At 39.3% G+C, this 19692-nt stretch overlaps 1 protein-coding gene across 1 annotated transcript in view; it reads left to right on the top strand.

Annotated features, from left to right (window-relative positions):
* The window catches only part of LOC108790078 (dystrophin-like), a 703081-nt gene that overhangs the window by 3329 nt on the left and 680060 nt on the right, over positions 1–19692 (top strand). The window contains exon 2 of the mRNA XM_018560268.1: positions 13883–14001. Within this exon, the coding sequence (XP_018415770.1) occupies positions 13883–14001 (119 nt within the window). The remainder of the gene's footprint in view (positions 1–13882; positions 14002–19692) is intronic.

The raw sequence follows: 19692 nt of genomic DNA, 5'->3' as shown, positions 1-19692 counted from the left end.
TATAAGTGTTTCAAATGGTATAAAAAAGTTATTTTTAATATTTTCAAAATAAATATGGTATATATAACAGCTTCCTGCTTGCCCAGTAATCCCGTGTAGGAATTATGTCAACAAGCTTAGCACAGAACAATTATTTACATCTACATTAGGTCCAATATCCAATATTTGTCCATGTATGTTGTAACTGGTAGCCATAGATCTTTCACGTAATTTCCTTACGTAGGTGTACGGTTTCCGAAGCCATTCTTTAGAAAATGTTTTCATTCCTGGGGACCAGAGCAATATTGCCATTGTTGCTATGTGTTTAACCATAATTTCCATCTTCCTCATGCATTATACCTACACATATTATATACAATGTTTTAAAGGACAAGGCAGGGTTTTTTTGATGTGATATACAGGTGAAACTCGAATAATTAGAATATTGTGCAAAAGTAAGTGCTGCAAAAGGGGCCCATTTAAAAAAATTATTTTAACCACTTCCCGGCCGGCCCGGCCAGGAGCTCTCTAGATCTGAGCGGGCGTCTTTAGATGTCCGCTCAGCCACGTCCCCTCGCGCGCACCGCTGGGCACTCGCGAGCGGGAAATGCCCGTTATTTGAAAACAGGCAGCGATGCCTGTTAACATACAAGCGATCTGCCAGCTATAGAGCCGGCGGATCGCTTGTATGAGGTCGAGTGAATTGCGCCCTCCCCGTCTCCCCGCCTCCTGCTGTCAAGCTGGTCCCGGGCTCCGCTGTGCCCAGTGTGAGCCCGGGACCAGCATATGGCCTCTTTCACAGGGGATCAGAGGGAGCTCGGTACACGAGCTCCCTCCGGTGCCCTCTCCGCTGTCAGAATGCGGAACTGATGTATATTACATCACTTCCGCATTCTTGTGTCACTCTCCAGCTTCAGATGCTGGAGAGAAGCTGATGAAGCAGATCTTTGCTTCATCAGCTTCTTCAGGGGGGTCCTAGGTGACATTAGGGGTCTTGGAGACCCCTGATGTCTCCATAAAGAGGACCTGTCACATATTTTGCTATCACATAAGGGGGTTTTCTAACCCCCCTATGTGATAGCAATAAAGTTTCCCCCCCAAAATTGTAAAGTTACAAATACAAAATAATTAAATTTTTTTTAAAGTCCCCCCATACATACATGCATGCAAACAGGCGTCGGGTGCGCATACGTGTGAAAACGACGATTTCGCCCATTACGCCGCACATGTTACATATCGCCGCGAACGTCGGAATGAGATGAATAATTGTAGGGCTATCAATCACTGATAACACTAAACTGATGAGTGGTAAAAGCTTTAAAAACGTCAAACGTCAAAGATTACATTATCCATGTAAAATACTGTCTTTTACATATCACATTACCTAATACTTTTATACATATATACAGAAAAGGGAATTTCAAACTGGAAAAGTTAATTACTGATATTACTGATCTGAACACCAATATAAAGTCATAAAGCAGAAATGTCAGTGTTTCTATTGTTAAACTTCTTAAATAAAACCAGGGGTTTGTAAGTGGACTCAAGCATATGCATATGTTGAATGTCCTTCTCATTAATTTCTAGGTATGAGGTTGGCATTAGAAGTCTTATATGTCCCCTATCTCTCTCAGTATGCAGAAGATGCTTATAATTCTATAATGATGATTTTCCCTAGATTATAGTAGGCACATATTGTAGATACAAAACATATTAACCTTGGGTAGGCTTTAATGGTCACATACTTATGTTCTCACCTTACCTTCACACTATCTCGGAATGTATGTCACTAAGTTCATTTTAATGAGTGTCTATTAATCAAAATTAATGACTACACACCATGGCATAGCATTAGATTTTTTGTGTGAACTTTGTCTCTATCATGCCTGTTTATTTTTTAACATGAACCAATTTTTTTGGCATAGCTGAGGAAGCAAAATATGTGATTGAATTTAAAACATCCCCAGTAAGCTAGATATACTAAACCAGGGCTCAAAATGTCAGGCCCTGAGCCAGGCCTTAAGAGTTGCTCGCCACAAGTTGCCCCACCTAACCCCTACTCTGCCACCTGACCTCAACTCCGCCAGGTCAGCAGTGTGACACAGTGTACAGAGATCAGTAACAACACAGAGGCCAGCAGTACAGAGGTCAGTAATGTAACGCACAGTGCAGAGGTCAGTAATATGTAACGCACAGTGCAGAGGTCAGTAAAGTAACGCACAGTATAGAGGTCAGTATTGTAACGCACAGTACAGAGGTCAGTAATGTAACGCACATTGCAGAAGTCAGCAGTACAGAGGTCAGTAATATGTAACGCACAGTGCAGAGGTCAGTAATGTAACGCACAGTACAGAGGTCAGTAATGTAACGCACAGTGCAGAGGAGGTCAGTAATGTAATGCACAGAGGTCAGCGGTGTAAGGAAGAAAGAACAGGGACTTACAGTGCACATAGCTGATCTGATTTAGGTCCCCTTTCCTCTTCATCTGCTCATTTAGGTGCCCTTTTCTTGGTGCTGGTGGGGTGCAGGGGTAAAGAGATTAATCCTACATGTTCACAGCTGAAACCTCCCTTCAGGTCCTATGCTGCCGGCCAGTAACAGCTGCAGTCTTCCTCCCAGCCCATGGTAGCTGAGGTGGGAGGAGGAAGCTGCAGGTGGCTGGCGTGAAGGGAAGACAGCCAAACTTATTCTTCTCCACCTTGGCAGCTCTGTAGCTGCAGCAGCCAAGAATAAGAAGAATCAGTGCAGCTGTCTTTCCTTTACTCCGGCCAGAGAAGAGAGAACCCAAGAGAGTGATCGCCGCAGAAGCAGCGGTAGTTTCACCCCCCTGTCGATTAATTTCCACTCGCCCTTACACATTTTTCACTCTCCCTTACACAATTTTTACTCGCCAAATACGAGGGGGCGAGTGGAAATTTTGAGCCCTGCACTAAACTGTTGATGCTTATATCTGATCAGTTAATGTAGTCAAAAGTACATGTGCTATTTGCTGCATGTAATCTGATAAGCTTAATTAAGATAAATTATGAATACTATTAAAAGTTTGCTTCCTCACATAAATTTAGTTTAGTAGCAGCTGCACTACACATGTTTGCTTATTGTTGAAGGGTGATCCTAACAAAATATGCCTGTAACAATTTGAAAATAATTATTCTAAGAAATTATTTATATTAAATTCAAGGGATGCACCGATACAGATACTAGTATTGGTGCCGATGCTCAGTATTTAGGTGAGTACTGGTACTCGCCCAAATGCTCTGATGCCTAGCCCGATACTTCCGGTATCAGGAAGCCGGGCCGCACATCATTACATGGCTTCCTGATTGGCCGGAAAGCTGGCTCCAAGCTCTCTTGTCACTTGTGATTAGAGCATGGAACCAGCTTTCCGGCCAATCAGGAACCCGGGCAGCGTGTAATGACATGCTGCCCAGCTTCCTGATTGGTCAGACGTTGGCCAATCAGGGAGCCAGGTGCCGTGTAATGATGCGGCGCCCAGCTTTCTGATTGGTCGGGAAGCCGGCTTCATGCTCCCTCGTCACCTCATGACGAGAGAGCATGGAGCTGGCTTCCTGGCCAATCAGGAAGCTGGGCGCTCTGTCATTACACAGTGCCCGGTTTTCTGGCCAATCAGAAAGCAGGTCACCTATGACGAGAAGCATGGGGACGGCTTCCCTGCTAATCGGGAAGCCGGGTGGCGAGTATTTACACACTGGCTGGCTTCCTGGATGAGACTTCCGGTACTTGGTATTCGGTATCGGCGAGTACCAAAAAAAAAATATTGGTACTCGATACGGAAATACCGGTATCGGTGCATCACTATTAAATTCTATAGCAAGGTATCACCTATACTGTATACAGTTGATACTATTTGCTACATTTAAACCATGTCATTGAGCTTTTTGGCAAATGTTATAACAGATGGACCTCTTCAGGGAAAGTTTGCAACAAGGCTTTTTCTTATTACCTCATGCCTGCCTAGCTGTTTTCTCCCATTGTAAATGGACTAATTTCACTAACAAAAAAATATTATTATTTACCATAACAAATATTATTTTTAGCAATGAGAGCTGCCAATAATTTAACATGTCTGCCTACGCATACTGAGGGGGCCCAATTTGATTTCTAGTATGTGTTAACTATTACTCAAATAAATGCATCAAAGTAGACATACTTACATTGGTTAATGAGAAATAGACTGATAAAAAATTAAATTGGAGGAGGATCAGTGTCTAATGAGGAGTAATCTAGGTTAGTGTTCCTTAAGTGAGACCAATACAGAGGTAGCTAATACATTATCTATGAGATAGTATACAGTCCCCTCTCAAATATCTAATTTTAAGTTATTTTGCAAGATGTTTCCACAGCTGTTATGCATTTTCTTCACATTGACATACCCTCATGCAGCCATCTTCTGGTTGAAGGTCTTCACTTTTTTTCAGATCATTGTTTCATTGGGATATTCCTAAGAACTCTTGAAGGGTACTCCTGCACAGTACCTTTTGAATCACTGACCAAGCTACAAGCACTAAGGAAATACATTTTCCTTGCCCAACGGCTAACTTTAGCTGGACATTGAAAGCAACATTGTATGCCATTTCTAGAGCTCATGCAATGTGTTGATAACATAATGGTTAATAAGTGTTTGACAGGTCTCCTGTATGATAAACAAAATAAAACATGTTTCTGCATATTTGGATAATATTGCAGCTGTGCAAATCAGAACCTTTTTATCCTTTCTTGGTCACTATGTTTTTTTTTTCTTTTTCTTGTCTTTGGTTTTGCCACCCCCTACACCCATTGATTAATTGCTATGGGAATTATATTTTTTGGTTGACTGTATCCTGCAAACTGTGTACTTCCTTTACTTACTTTAGTAGCTGTTTTCTCGAAGTGTGTTCATCCCAGCATATTGTATTATTATTATGCTTGCATTTCCTTTTCAAAACTCAATAAAATATATAAACAGTCACAAATTATACATCCTTATGGCAAATAATACATGTGTTATAGGTTACTGAATTAAGCCTATTGCTAGTTAATCTACACTTTTTAAATGTACCTATACTAAAATGTTGGGAGGCAGTAGAGGGCCGTTCTTCACCCTTTGCACACACAGTTTCTCTGACCGATTGCTTTCAAATGCCTATACTCATCAAACCTAAACTTGAAGGACATATGTAATGGTTTTGGGCCAATTACAGTAGATTTTTTGTATTCATACATTTTTAAATTGGTATTTCATATATTTTTGCATGTTTTGATAAAAAAAAACATTTAATGCAGGGTGCACCCATGGCAAGGAGTATCCAGAGCATGGGTTTAGCAAAAAAAAGCAAAGTATATTTTGTATATTGGACTAATCTCCAATATTTAAATGTTATACTTATCTATTTTAGTAAACCAATGTAACCATGTATAAACAAACTTATCGTGTTTAGGGAGCTTGTCTCTGCTATTCTCAGTGTTGCATTCTTGTGGCAGCAAAACTTGCTAGGTTGGAATAACAGCAGTTGTTAGAAGTGAAGACCTGTACTTGTAAAAACTTATTTCCTCCAAGATGTAAGTGAAATTTTATAACCTTTGTAGATTAAATTCTAGTGAACAGGATAATGAAATTGTAACATGGCAGGCTCCTTCAAATTGATGTTTTTATGTTTGTAATCTAAATATACTGAAATGTATCACTAACTTGCAACTGCTCAGTAAATATATAAAAACTTGAAATAAGTCCAGACAGACTCAAGATTAAATGAAGATAATGTAGTAAAGCATTCTCCACAGACTGTAGTTGATTTAATCCATAAAATGTGTGTTTTCTATATTTCTTTTTTCCCTACAGTTCTTATCCTTATTACTTGAAGCACTCTTGAATGCAGTGCAAGGGTAAAAAAAATGATGTTAATTAACAAGTATATTGATTAGGTGAGACCTGTACATGAAAGGTAGCCAGATATAAGGCAAACAAAAGAGTGCAAGTACAATACAATTAATTTGCCATTTGATTACTAATGGTAAAATTTTATGTACAAAGCATACACTGCAGACATGGGTCATGAAGTTTTTATTTATAATTTTCAATATGATGGTACTTAATTTTATATATTATTTAATTAAAAAGTGGATTTAACAAAACATGTAGCTTAATTAGCAGCACTCTCTGAAAATGTTGTTTTACACCAGCATAATCAGGGTACAGTATATGCTGAGCTGTAATCAAGGCCAGATTTAGAATTAGACGCAGGGGGGCTGTGCCCAGGGGGAAAAAAAAGCTAGGTAGCCTTTAATCTTTTCAGCACAGGTACAGAACAGGTACAGAACAACGCATATTACTTTACTCATCAAATACAAATGTATACAGTGGGCCTCGGCTCTGTAGGACCTTCATTTATAAGCAGAAAAAATAAAGTGTGTCTGTTTATTGAATAGTAAAATGGTAGAAACTTATTGTGTGAGAAAACAGTACCATCCACAAACTTCATTATATCAAAACAAATCAGCTTTCGCTATACAATTTTATTATTTTTAGGCTTTTTTGACTGTCTGCCCCCTTGTGTTTGAATGCAGTGGTTAATGGACAGAAAGTTTCAGTCCTTCCATCCCCTCAAGTCAAAGGAGCAGCCTTGGAAAGGGGAGGGAAAGTTATGTGGTACCAGTTGTCATAAGGTATAAATATAGATGCCATCAACTGAAGGGGGGGGAGTGGGTTGCACTACAATGAATTGTAATCTCAGTTTGGTGATAAAGCTTGTTATTTTTAGTTAGGGATAGAGAAACTGCCAAGCTGCTTGTCACTTGTTCATTCTTTTCAGCTTTGTCATGTGACTTGTCATGTCACTCCCAGAGAGCATGTGGAAACATCTTCTTTAGTGTGCACTAGAAGGTTAGTGCTGGTATCATTCCCAAGGAGCTCTGTATGGCATAAGTGAACACATATGGTCCTTTGGAGAGTTTGGAGAGGCTTTGATAGGCACAGACTGCAGGTTGTCATCAGCTGGGGCTTGTTGTAGATAGGATTGCTAACATTCTAAGATTTTTCTATACCACATAATTTCTTAATTACAATCTCAAATATCACAGAAATTTCAATTTCATAATGACTGGCATATATCAGCAGCTGAACAGACACTGCTGAAGCAAATAAAAAAACAATTGTTGTTTATGTGCCCTGTTCATACCACAATGCAGGTGTGACATGTGATGTGGTGATGTTTGCTGCAAACAAATGCAGACATCCTAGGCTGTGCCTTCTCTAATGCCTTCAACAATGTGTTTGCAGGTGAGGGTAGCACTGGACTGTCAACAGGTAAATGTTGGTGCACAGACCAGTTGAAGCAGTCTAATACAGGGTTGAGTAAGCAGGGGTAGGTAGACATCTGAAACCCCCACTGTTTTATGGACCTCTTGTTAAACCTCTGTGTAAGATGGAACTCCGCCACAGTCATATTCCACATGACATAGCAACAGTAAACCTATAGGAGATTAAAATACATATCAAAGATTGTTTATAATTGACTGAGCCACTGAGGCTGGCTTGACCCATACTGCTAAATATTTTTTTTGGGCCTGCTTGTAAATTTGAGGCCCCACTTTGCATCCCACATATTCATTAACATTTCTCAGCGGTGCCCGTTGCAAAAGAAGTAGCCATTACATTTTAATTCACAATAAGGATTTTGTTTTCCAACTAATGCTACTATCTTAATTTTTAAACAGCGTCTTTTTTTGTTAGCATTTATAATTTTATTGAAATTAAGGTATTGCATACATGAATAAACACTGGCGGAAGTAAAGTATTAATATCCATCATATCATCAAGAGTTACCGACAACGGCATTTGGTCACTAGAATTATAGGTATGCCTGAAGATACTGTATGCAGACAGTATCACAAGCCAGTATAACCAGTATAGCAAACATAAAAAAAAACATATCAATAACATAAAGTAACAATGTCCCCAGGATGTACTTTTATATCTCAAGATAAAAGATGATACACAGGGATGTACTGGGGGAAACCGGAAGCAGAGCTATGAAGGGTGTGCGAGGGTTCGCAGTAAACAAGTGGGGGGTACACTTATAAAATAGTTGACTGGGGCATAGGATAAGTGGGTCAAAAGACATCTAAGCCACCTAAAGAGCAGCATATTTTATGTACCATCATAATTATGCCTGGTCTTGGCTTCCCACATAACTGAAGCTATGATCAATGCTTTCTGGGCATGCAAATTTGGCTAGTGCACAGTAAAGTAAAAAAAAAACAGTATTTATGCTTGCACATGATTGGATGATAGATGCAAAGTGCAAATTTCTGTGCAAAGGGAATAGCAGATTTGCCTTTAAGTAAATCAACCCCAATGAATCAAGCTTGGTGCACAGAAACTGATACATTTTTTTTGTGAAAGAGGTCTGTAAACTAAAAACAACACACAACATTTTACATTGCTAAATATATAAAGAATACATAGTTTAGACAGGGAGCTAGCGAAACCTCCCTGTTATTGGCAAATAACAAATGCTTCTTGTAACTGCTGATCAGGCCAACACAATCCTTAGGAAGTATTTTGTTGTATCACTATTTGCTTGCATATGTTTGGATTTTGCATATACCTGGACAGTCTTCTTCAAATCATGCCAGAGAAATTCAGAGATCAAGAACCCAGACATTCTAAAATATAACATTTTCATGCATTTTGCTCCTATTGTCCAGTGCTTAAAATCATTGCCATAATGCATTTCCTCTGAGTTTTGGATCACACACAAATACCCTAACGTTCTGATGCGTAAGCATTCTTCTGTAAAGGTTCCAGACACAAATTGGATTTAATTGCCCTTAAATGATTGCAAGCCATCCATTCCAGAGGTAAAGAGCAGATCAACGTCATTATGCCTGCTTCACTATGCTATAGTGTTGGGATGAGGTTTTGGTGATTTGAATGCAGTGTCTTTCTTTAGCCAACTAAAGGTGGGCAAGAGTAGGATTTTTTGGAGTGCAGAGGTATTTAATAACTTTATAATTAAACCACTATTATTTTGTGTATTTCTCAGTCATGAATACAGATTTGATCAAGTACATAAAAAGTTGTTTGTCTGTTACACTAGATTTTTTGTCACCTGTGTAAAGACTGTATAGGCTGCCTTTGCACTTATCTTTGTTGGCCACCAACTACTACAGAGTAATTTTGTGCATATATTTTAATGTAAAATCCACATGATATGTAATGCAACATTACATTCCTATACCAGCAGTTTCACTATAGTGGCAGAAGGATTGTTTCTTTTCTGCTTTTGTATTTGTAATTTTTGTTGATTGTCATTGCTGACCATAGCATTGCCCATTTAAATCCAATTGAACCCATGTTAACTTTCTCTTATAGCCTGAGTAAGGCAGTAATAAAACAAGTGTGCAAAACTAAAATGAAAATGTGAAAAATAAATTGGTTTAAAATGCATAAAACTTGTAGGCTGTGAAAACCAATTGTCATGAGAAAGTTGCTGCAAGCAAACAGCAAAACATTCTAGAATTATGTCTTGAGTTCCACCCAATATTACAATGTTAGAAGGGATGCAGGGATGAAACAGATGTAAATTAGGAGTTTTAATAACTTTGAAGTTTTTAATTAGCTTGAGCACCTGCATCAGAACATGGTTATTTTTCTATTCTTGTACCACTCAGACAGAATAAGCACGATCAAGTGCAATTGGCATTCATTTAAACTAGGTAAGATCATATGTTCAGTACATACAGCTATAACAAATTAGGGACTTGTATGATGTAAAGCACACATCAAATCTCAATTTTCTCTCCAGAGATAATCCCATATTTTTTTTTATCACAGCTCTTAATTGATTTTTTAATGTAGTTAAGACCCTTCTTGTCACTTATGTTTTCCAGAGAGCTGCTAAAGATTTCTTACAAAGGTTATTTCAAGAAAAGTAATTGCTTCTTGTTTCTCTTAAAATAAAGAACAAACACTGCTTACAAACGACCATCATCACAGCTACACCAGCATGACAATTAAGCTGCATTAGGAGCCATTTTAGGAACAAAGGTATATCACAAGGCCAAGCAATACTTTCTGAAATTATTAGTTAAATCAGTTTATTTCAGAATGTGGCATTTTTACATTAGAATCATTTTCCAGTTTTCCACAGACTATTTTGGGGGGAATTTCATCTTGCAGTAACATAGTGACAGAGCTGACATAAATTGTATATATTCACTTGTTATTTACCTAATATTATTTAGAAAAAGCATTCTGTATATGAATGTTAATTTCCTGGTCAAACAGTGAGTCGCATGTTAAAGATAGGGTTTCTGAAACATAAAGCTCATCTAAACATGAGAACAGGATTTTAATAAATTGAAGTCCACCAGTCCTTAAATGTGGAGGTTGCTTCTGTTTTCTTTTTTCAGACTTTAATTCTTTATCTTGACATGGTCATCCTACCTACATGTTTCCTGGTAAAAGGAGAGACTTGTAATCTCAGCAAACTTTGTAAATAGCTATATCAATAAAATGCAGACACCTAGCAGTGCATGTACATACCTACATACATCTTCTTAAGCAACCAGGGAGCCCCAATTCCCGGATCTCACTCTAATGCAAGCAGTAAGGCCCCATTCACACGAAGCAACATACCTTTAAAAGCGGATCCGCGCGGCCGGAATAGCGCGACTGTTCGGGGCAACTTTCAAGCGACGATCCAACGATGGTAGCGTGACCTTCACCGTCAGGATGCATTAGAAAATAGAAAAATTGCACAACATCCGCCGAAAAAAGTGTCCTGCAGGCGCGACTGTACATTAAGACAGCTCCATTGAAAAACGTTGGCCGGCGACTTCTCGCGATATCGTGCGGCAATCCGCTCAGTGTGAATGGGGCCTAATACATTTGGCATTGTCTCTGGTTCTCCCCTCCAGGTTCCTATTAGCTGATCACTGTGATGGGACTTCTTTCTTATGCTCCTTAATTGCCTTGAAACATTGTTTCCTGTTGGTGAATAAAGTGTCCTGTTTTTTTATTTAAACGTGGAGTGCTGGTGAAATCTTGGATCGTCACACAAGCCAGTGTAGTGGCCAGTAGTGCTATGCTCAGTGACTCTGAACCTGATCTGTTAACAGACTGCATCATTAAAGAGGCTTGACCACTGCGCCTACCTGTGTGAAAGTTGGCTGTGGCTGGATACAAAGCCCAGTCATCCTGAGCTTTAAGTTTATCAGGCTGAGCATTATTGAGGACAGAGTGACTGGTATTGACACTCCAGCCTCAGTGACATCTCCCCAATGTGCCTTCATAAGTGCCACCTGAAGCAGCCACTTAAATTGGCCTCATTGGTGGAATGACCCTGGGTGATGCTGCATAGCATTGATGAAGTTATCTCCTCTCTTCAAACATGTTACCTGCAATTAGACATGTGCGAGTCGGTTCGTTCTGAAATTCGTTTCGGACGAATTTTCAGAAATTCGGAGATTTGGATGCATCCGAATTCTGAATTACAGCTAAGATGAATGCAAACAAATTCGAAATTCTTTTATGGACGAAATTCATTATTGGATGAATTTTCGCAGCAAAATTACATTGGGGGAAAAAATGACAAAATGATTTTTTTTTTCCTAATGTAATTTTGCTGCAGAAGATGAAAAAAAAAAACCCGTGAGGTTCAACCCCAATTCATACCAGACCCTTTAGGTCTGGTAGGAATGTTAGGAGGGACCCCCCCAGTTATAAGACAAAAAAAGTGCGTGGGGTTCCCCCCAAAATCCATACCAGACCCTTTAGGTCTGGTAGGAATTTTAAAGGGGAACCCCAGCCCCAAAAAATGGGGGGGGAAAACGTGAGGTCCCCACATAATAGTCCAACCAGAGCCTTGATCCGAGCACTGGATTGGCAGGGCAGGAAAGGGGGGGAACGATTGAGCGGCCCCCTCCCTGCGCCTTACCAGGCCATGTGCCCTCGGCATTCGGAGGGTGTCCCCATGCCGATGGGGACAAGGGCCTCTTCCCCACAACCCTGACCCGGTGGTTGTGGGGGTCTGCGGGCAAGGGGGCTTATTTGCATCGGGGCACCCCTTTAAATAAGGGGGCGCCCAGATGTTCCGAATCAAAACGAAACTAAACTAAACAAATTTTTTTTTTTTCAAAACGAAATTAAACTAAACGATTTTTTGCTGGTGCACATGTCTACCTGCAATAGACTAACAGCACTGTGCATGGATTGGCTGATATTTGCAGCTTTCCTTTTCAGTCTACATTCTGCAATGAAGTTTTCATAAATACATAACTGTATTAAATCTGTATCTAACTTGAGTTCGGATTTAACACAAGAATATGCACTGGGTTATGTTAGCTAAATGTTCCTATATGGATGCCCACTCTTTCCTGGTCAGTCAGGTTGCATACTTAAATAAGCATCTAGTGGTCTGGGGGAACCCCATGTCAATTATTTAATGGGGCTTAGAATTTATGTATGTAATCTGTGTCCATTCATAGATGTCTGGTATAGATGGAACAGCAAAAAGTGCCATTTTTTTTACTTGGTATAGATGGAATTCTGGCTGCTTTGTAAAGCAGATGGGAAATTCAATTTTCTGTTAATTTAAATGTGTTTTTCTTTGTAAATGTCAGTTTTGCTTAAGTACAGTGTATACATCATAGAGGTGCACCACTTTACGGGAATGTTTAATCCCCAAGCATGCTATTTCAAGCATGTTATTATTTTTTTAATTTTGCCCTTTAAGCATTATTAAAAGAGCTGCTCCCTCAAATATTGTTTTTTTTTACTTTTTTTTTTTTGCATTGGTACATGAAACCCCTGGCAGTACGCAGCCCCCATGCCCTATGTTTGACATTGCATTGCCTATTAGCCTTAAAAATGGCCAGATTTGATTGTATATATCCTGCTCCAATTGACTTCACTGGTGTTCAGATTTTTGTTTATACATTAGAGGAGTTTGGCAAACCTCCTGAGAACCAAACCCAGATATATTCATCTCATCCCTACTGAATACTCAGACTAAGGAAATCTGAGTAAGTCTTCTCATTGTGGTGTTCCCATTATTAATTGGTTCCATTCATTGCCTGCTTTTTACATAACTCAGCACTTCATCAGGATGTAGGCAATGTTACTTGCTATACACAACACAAAGCCTCCCCCCAAAAAATATTTCCCTAAATAGTCACAGAATCAAAAATGTTCTGTTTTGTGTAGAACAGGTGAATATTTACCAAAGAGTTATTTTGACTGAATTTCCACCTGACTTTCTCTTCTTTTGTGTTTTTCCTATTTATTTATTTGTGAGCTTTTATAGTCTCAGGAATTGTGAAAGAATAAATATGCCTTGTGTGGGGGGCTGTTTTGGGAAGTCTATTGATTTTGTTCTTTTTATTGCTTTGAAACCAATGAATGATGTAATGAACGCCTAGAGAAATAGTTTACTAAAGGAGTAATCTCTGGCTGGTGTTCACTTGAAATACCCCATCAGGTTAAGTTTCATTACTAGAATGAATCATGTGTTAGTAACAAAATGTGTGCATACTTGGAATGCTGGTATGTTGTAGCTCCATTAAATTTCAACTCCTATTAACCTGAAGAAAAAAATACTGCATATTTAGTGCTGTTGTGATCTTTTTCATCTAACTAAGGTGAAAACTCATACTACACAGGTGATCATGCTGTCATATACATACAGTAATTGAATTTAATTTGTTTCTTGAAAAATAAAGCGTGGTAGTATTTTTTATTATATAAGCAAACTACATCTGCAGATGAATTTAGAGGACAGTTTGTTCATATTGATACAGCCATTTTCTATATATAATTTACAATAAATATGCTATTATATGTTGTTATGGTAATTTTTTTGATTAAACTCTTTAATGCTTCATCAAGTTTTTTGTTCTGCAGACCGGATCTGTTTGAGTGGAACAGTGTTCTGAGCCAACAATCTGCTGTTCAGCGGCTGGATCATGCATTTAACACTGCCCAGCAGCACTTGGGAATCGCAAATCTCCTCGATCCTGATGGTGGGTAAACAAACTTGTACTTTTAACTTTAATTTTCACTTATAAATCCCAGTGGAAATGATGCATAATGCTTGATGTACTTTGTATGCAAAATGAGCGCAGCATAAGGTCTTGGGGGACATGCAAGGGGGATTCATCATTTTCTCTTGTTAGTGTTAATTCACATGCCTGCTTTCAGGAGATGTACTCTTAATTAATGCACATCATTTCTCTTACACATGTAATTTGAATACAATTTGTAGTCGTTCAAATTACCAACACAACTGAACCCTTTCTGAACAAATTTGTGAATGCTTTCTTTCAGAAAAGCTCATTTATTATTTTAAATTGCACAGGGTTCTAGATGCATAAAAACAACTTATTTTTCTAACTGGGCAGAAGTAATGCCTAAACAGTGACAGGGGATCTGTCATAGTCTTTTTATGTAAACTGCCAGTTATATGTTTTTATTCGAGTTTCACCTGTTATATATACAGGTGAAACTCGAATAATTAGAATATCATGCAAAAGTAACTGCAGTAAGTGCTGCAAAAGGGGCCCAAACCAAGTACTGAGTACATATGCATGCTTGTACTTTTCAGAGGTCCGATATTGTTCTATGTACAATCCTTGTTTTATTGATTGCATGTAATAATCTACTTTTTTGAGGTTGTGGATTTTGGGTTCTTGGGGTTTTCATGAGCTGTAAGCCATAATCATCACAATTATGACAAATCACGGCTTGAATTATCTTGCTTTGCATGTAATGAGTCTATCTCATATATTAGTTTCACTTTTTAAGTTGCATTAGTGAAATAAATGAACTTTGCACCATATTCTAATTATTCGAGTTTCACCTGTACATAACTGGATCATCTTGTTGGTTTGTCTTTTTGGAATATTCACTATATTGTGGCATTTGCAGTTTGCTTTGATGTGCTAATACTAATATTTTATTTTTAAGTAGATGTAAACCTTAACTGAATGCTATTAGTCTCTGAAGGTCATCCAAGTCATGGTATATCTGTAATAAATAAGTCAAGGCAACTGGACTTGCTGTATTTTTCTTGAAGATGTTTCACTGGTCATCCAACCGACTTTCTCAATTGAGAATGACTTGTACAAAAATGTATCTGGGAATAAATACGGTGAATGCTGCTCCAATCCACATGAGCTGTTAGTCACAACCAGGTGCTGGTTGCATTTGCATAATTGGAGCTAGGAGGTGTTAATAACCCAAGAGGTGTTAAAACAGCATTGTATGTGGCAGACAATAGATGCTTCACCACCCCCCCCTCCCACCTCTATTCAAGCTTGGCTTGTCCGTTTTTACATAAATTGCCTTGTTCACACCGCTTTTAAAAACCAGTCCTCCCCCTGTGTAGGATGCGTACTTGACTGTCTTCAAAGGAGTGACCTTTTTCCTTCTTCCCTTGTGTTTTGGTGTTGGGTCTTTTGGGTGAACCAGTTGTTGCCTCAGTGTATTGCTGGGTTTAAAGCAGACAGGGATGTGATGTTTTTTAAAAACCCTTCTGAGTTTCTCAGACACCCCAGCTACATACAGGATGAACAAGTTCTTCCGTTTGTCATGCTTTTACCCTTCACTGGTACTCTTGGCATTCTTTCCTCTTTCTGTTTTGATAAAAGCCTAGTCTGGATACCTGCAAGTTTTAAGGGCCCCCCTGAGGTGTTTGAATTCCTCTACACCACCGGGCAGAGAAAATCATGCCTGTGTGAGAGTGTGACAATATAGGAACATAACTGAGAGGCATTGTCACAGGAAGTAAGATAACATTAACATGTTAAAGCTTATATGAGATTTTATTGATTGTGTTTACATCTACTTTAACTGAGGAAAAAATTTGATTGTCACCAAGAACCTCTTAACATCCCTACTATGCTTTTTTTTCTCCTGCATTTAGATTTACCTGCTGTTATATGTGTTTAGCCGTTTTTACACACGTTTACATACGTTTATTATAAGAGGTGCACCAAAATGAAAAATTCAAAACTAAAACAGAACTGAAATAAAAAAATGTCAGGCCGAAACCGAAACTGTTTTTTATTAACTTTTTAAAATGTTTTAATAGCTTTTGAAATATAAACTTTTTATTTTTGGATATTTTTATTCATTTTTTATTAAATATTTTATTTTTTTACTTTACTTTTATGGGGTACGGGGAAATATTAGGGGTCTAAACAAACCCCTGATATTTCCCTTTTATAATAGAAAAAGAGATTGAGGACACAGAATCTTCAACCTCTTTTTCTGCAGCCCCTGTTATAAATGAACAGGAATCCTCTATACTGAGTGTTCCTGATCATTCATAATATGAGAACATAGTGTGTTTTCTGTAACCACAATTATGAATGAACAGGAGGTGATGTAGATCTCTTCCCATTCATTCATAATTGAGGTATATTATGTACAAACACTCAGCGATCACTGATCGCTGAGTGTTTGTACCGCTCTCCTTCCTGACAGCTGTCAGAGGAGGCTGAGCGAGCGAAGCAGGGAAGAGAGCTCAGCCTACTGTGACAGCGCTGGCTCTCTCCACCCACAATGCTCTGCTGATCTTTGACAGGAGGCTGAGCGGTGTGGGAGGAGAGACACCAGCCGCTCACAGCGCTCTCCTCCTGCATCGCTCAACCGCCAGTGACAGTTTCTTACAATCTAAAAGGGAGGGGCAAGTGATACAAGAGGTGGTTGCTGTGTGGAGATGAATTGTTTGACTAAGTGATAGTTCTGTGGTTACGTTGAGGCAAAATAGGCTTCCCTGAAGAGATGAGCCTTTAGGGATTGCCTAAAGGCAGTCAGAGATAGACAGATGGGTTGGGGTAGGGAGTTCCAAGGATGGGAGAGACTCTAGAAAAGTTCTGGAGGTGAGCATGGGAGGAGTTTATGAGAGAGCTAGAGATAAGGAGGTCTTAGGAAGAGCAGAGGGGGCAGTTAGGGTGATACACTGAGACAAGGTTGGAGATATAGCCTGGGCAGAGTTGTGGATTGCTTTGTAAATTGTAGTTAATATTTTGATATGCTATCATTTGGGCAATTGGAAGCCAGTGGAGGGATTGGCAAAGGGGGGTTGTAGACCCTGAGAAGTTGGTTAGGTGGATGAGTATAGCAGCAGCATTCATGATAGGCAAATTAGGAGATAGTTGCATTAGTCAAGATAAGAGATAACAAGTGAGTGAATGAGCAGTCTTCTGTTTTCATTGGTAAGGAGAGCGTATTTTGGAGATGTTTTGAAGGTGAAGATGGCAGGATTTGGATAGTGATTGGATGTGGGGCAGAAAGGTGAGGTCCAAATCAAGGATGGCAGGTAGCACCTTGGCATGGGGAGGGAGGGATAGTTGTGTTATCAATCTCAATGGAAAAGTTGGGGGAAGGAAATATCATGAGCTTAGTTTTTGAAAGATTGAGTTTTAAGAAGTTTTGTGACATTGAGACAGATATATCAATTAGTAAATTAGTGACATGCAAGGAGACTGAGGAGGTGAGTTATGGAGTGGAGAGATATATTTCAGGGTCATTGGTTTAGAAATGGTATTGGAAGCCATGCAAGGTTATCAACTGACCATGGGAGGAGGTGTAGATAGAGAAAATAAGAGAAGAGGTCCAAGAACAGAGCCTTGGGGGACCCCATTCAGAAAGAGGAAGAAAAGAGGATTAGATCCTGTCTGCGTCCGAGCATGGACACCCGCACCTGCACGGATGTGCAGCTTGTGTTAGTCTATGACAGCATACAGCCTTGTCCTCCCATAGGGAAGAACAGGCTGTTGCGTACAATCACACGCAGCACCTGTCCTTCCCATGAACGGCCCGATACGGCCATGCACGCCACATGGATGTTTAACTCCCCACTCTATACTGTGTGAATGAGGCCTAAAGGAATGCGTAGATAGGTAGGAGGAGAACTATGAAAGAGCAGAGTCTTAGAGGCCAAGCGGGTGGAGATTTTTAAGGAGCAGCAGAAAGGTCTAATAGCAAGAGTAAAGGTGGCCATACACTTTACAACCATCGCAAGACCCTAGTCTTGCGATGGTTGTAAAGTACTTAAAAAAACATACGATCTGCCCATCTTGGACAGGCAGATCGTACTTGCGATCATCGCAAGCCCGCCCCCTTGAGGGGCAGGCTTGCGATGACTGCAATGAGGGGCGGGCTTGCAAGGACGGCAAACGGGCAGTGTGCGCGTGCGCACACCGGCCCGTTCGTCAGTTGTCGAACCAGCAGGCCACTCACTCGCCGAGATTCCCGGCGGGTTTTCCAGCCTGCTTGTTCGATGGAAGACGTGCGACCGTACAGTAGAGACAGAACAAAAGAGAGCGCCGCCATAGTGTAAAAATGTTATTTAATAGTAAAAACACGCAGCTCTAAGGCTGTACTTACAACAGTTCGGTAGAATAAAAACCAGTAGAATAGGGTGAGAGGACGGAACCCCTGGCAGGGAGAATCTGGAGCGATGTAAAACACCAGTAACCTCGATCCCTGTATTGATAAATGGTTTGCATTAGGCGCCGGTATTGTTTTGCAATTTCGTACAGTAGAAACGGTCGCACGCCTTCCATACACTGTACGATTCTCGTACGATCTGGGAGTAGTGACCATTGTTTTTAGTGGTTAGTAATTCATTAGTGAATTTTAGGAGGGCAGTTTCAGTGAAGTGTTGGGGCGAAAGCCAAAAACCATATTTAAATGCACATGTTTCTGTGCATTTAAATATAGTTAGATGTATTTACACATTAAGAGTTTTTAATTGAACGCTGGATGCACAGAATTTTATTTTCTGTCAATGAAGTTAAACTGGATGTACCTAAATACAGGTAAACACACAGTCTGAATGATACTAATAAATAATTATATGCATTTTTGGGCAATCAGAAATGTCCTATAAACACAAATAAATGCATATTTCTAAATTGAGAATTTTTGAAATACCAAATCCTATTACAAGATAACCTTGCACTGTGCTGGAGTGACAATGAGATTTGAGCTACTTGGCATTAATGAAAAAGCATGATGTCACCCCTGCAGTACAGAAGCCAGGGGAAAATAAGCATATTGACTCGAACCCTCCCCCCCCATAAGTTTTTTTTTTCCAGTTTACTGCAGTTTTTTTTTTTTACCAAAAAGGAGGAGGGCTCTCATTAAATAAGTAGACCTTACTTGAAGTGCAAGGTTTACTTTAAGGCAATTCCACAGACAACGTAACAAAAAATTAAAAAAAAATTAAGGACAGAAAGAATGTCAAACACATTTCACATTTAATTTTATTTTGTTCAGGTTACAAAATGATCAGTAAAGTCTGATTAGTAGGCAACTCCAGTATGTTTCCAATTCACACAATTCAAATTAGTTAATTTGAGTCACTGAATACACCCACCCTGTCATCTCTGCAATATTTCATGTGCAGCAGCTTGCACACTGTGGTTTCTTAATATACAGTATAGCAACTGATACATACTTTAGTAATTTTCTCTTCAAACAACAGGCTTCACTTTCGACTTACAGGGATTCCTACTTAATAATGCAGCACCCTTAAGTCTTTTATTATTTATGCTGAACCAGTAGAACTACCATTTTATATTAGTTCATGTATAATTTTAATGCCTGAAGTCACCGCATTACTAATAATAAATCTGTTCTCTTATCTGCATAGAATTTTTGTTTCAAGGAAACTAAGATGACAATGCTCGACTTAGATTGCT

This window comes from Nanorana parkeri, unplaced genomic scaffold, assembly GCF_000935625.1.
Source record: "Nanorana parkeri isolate BGI_ZX_2015 unplaced genomic scaffold, ASM93562v1 scaffold444, whole genome shotgun sequence".
NCBI classification, from domain to species: domain Eukaryota; kingdom Metazoa; phylum Chordata; class Amphibia; order Anura; family Dicroglossidae; genus Nanorana; species Nanorana parkeri.
The sequence above is the reverse complement of the archived record's forward strand: the minus strand, read 5'-3'. Positions and strand labels throughout refer to the sequence as shown.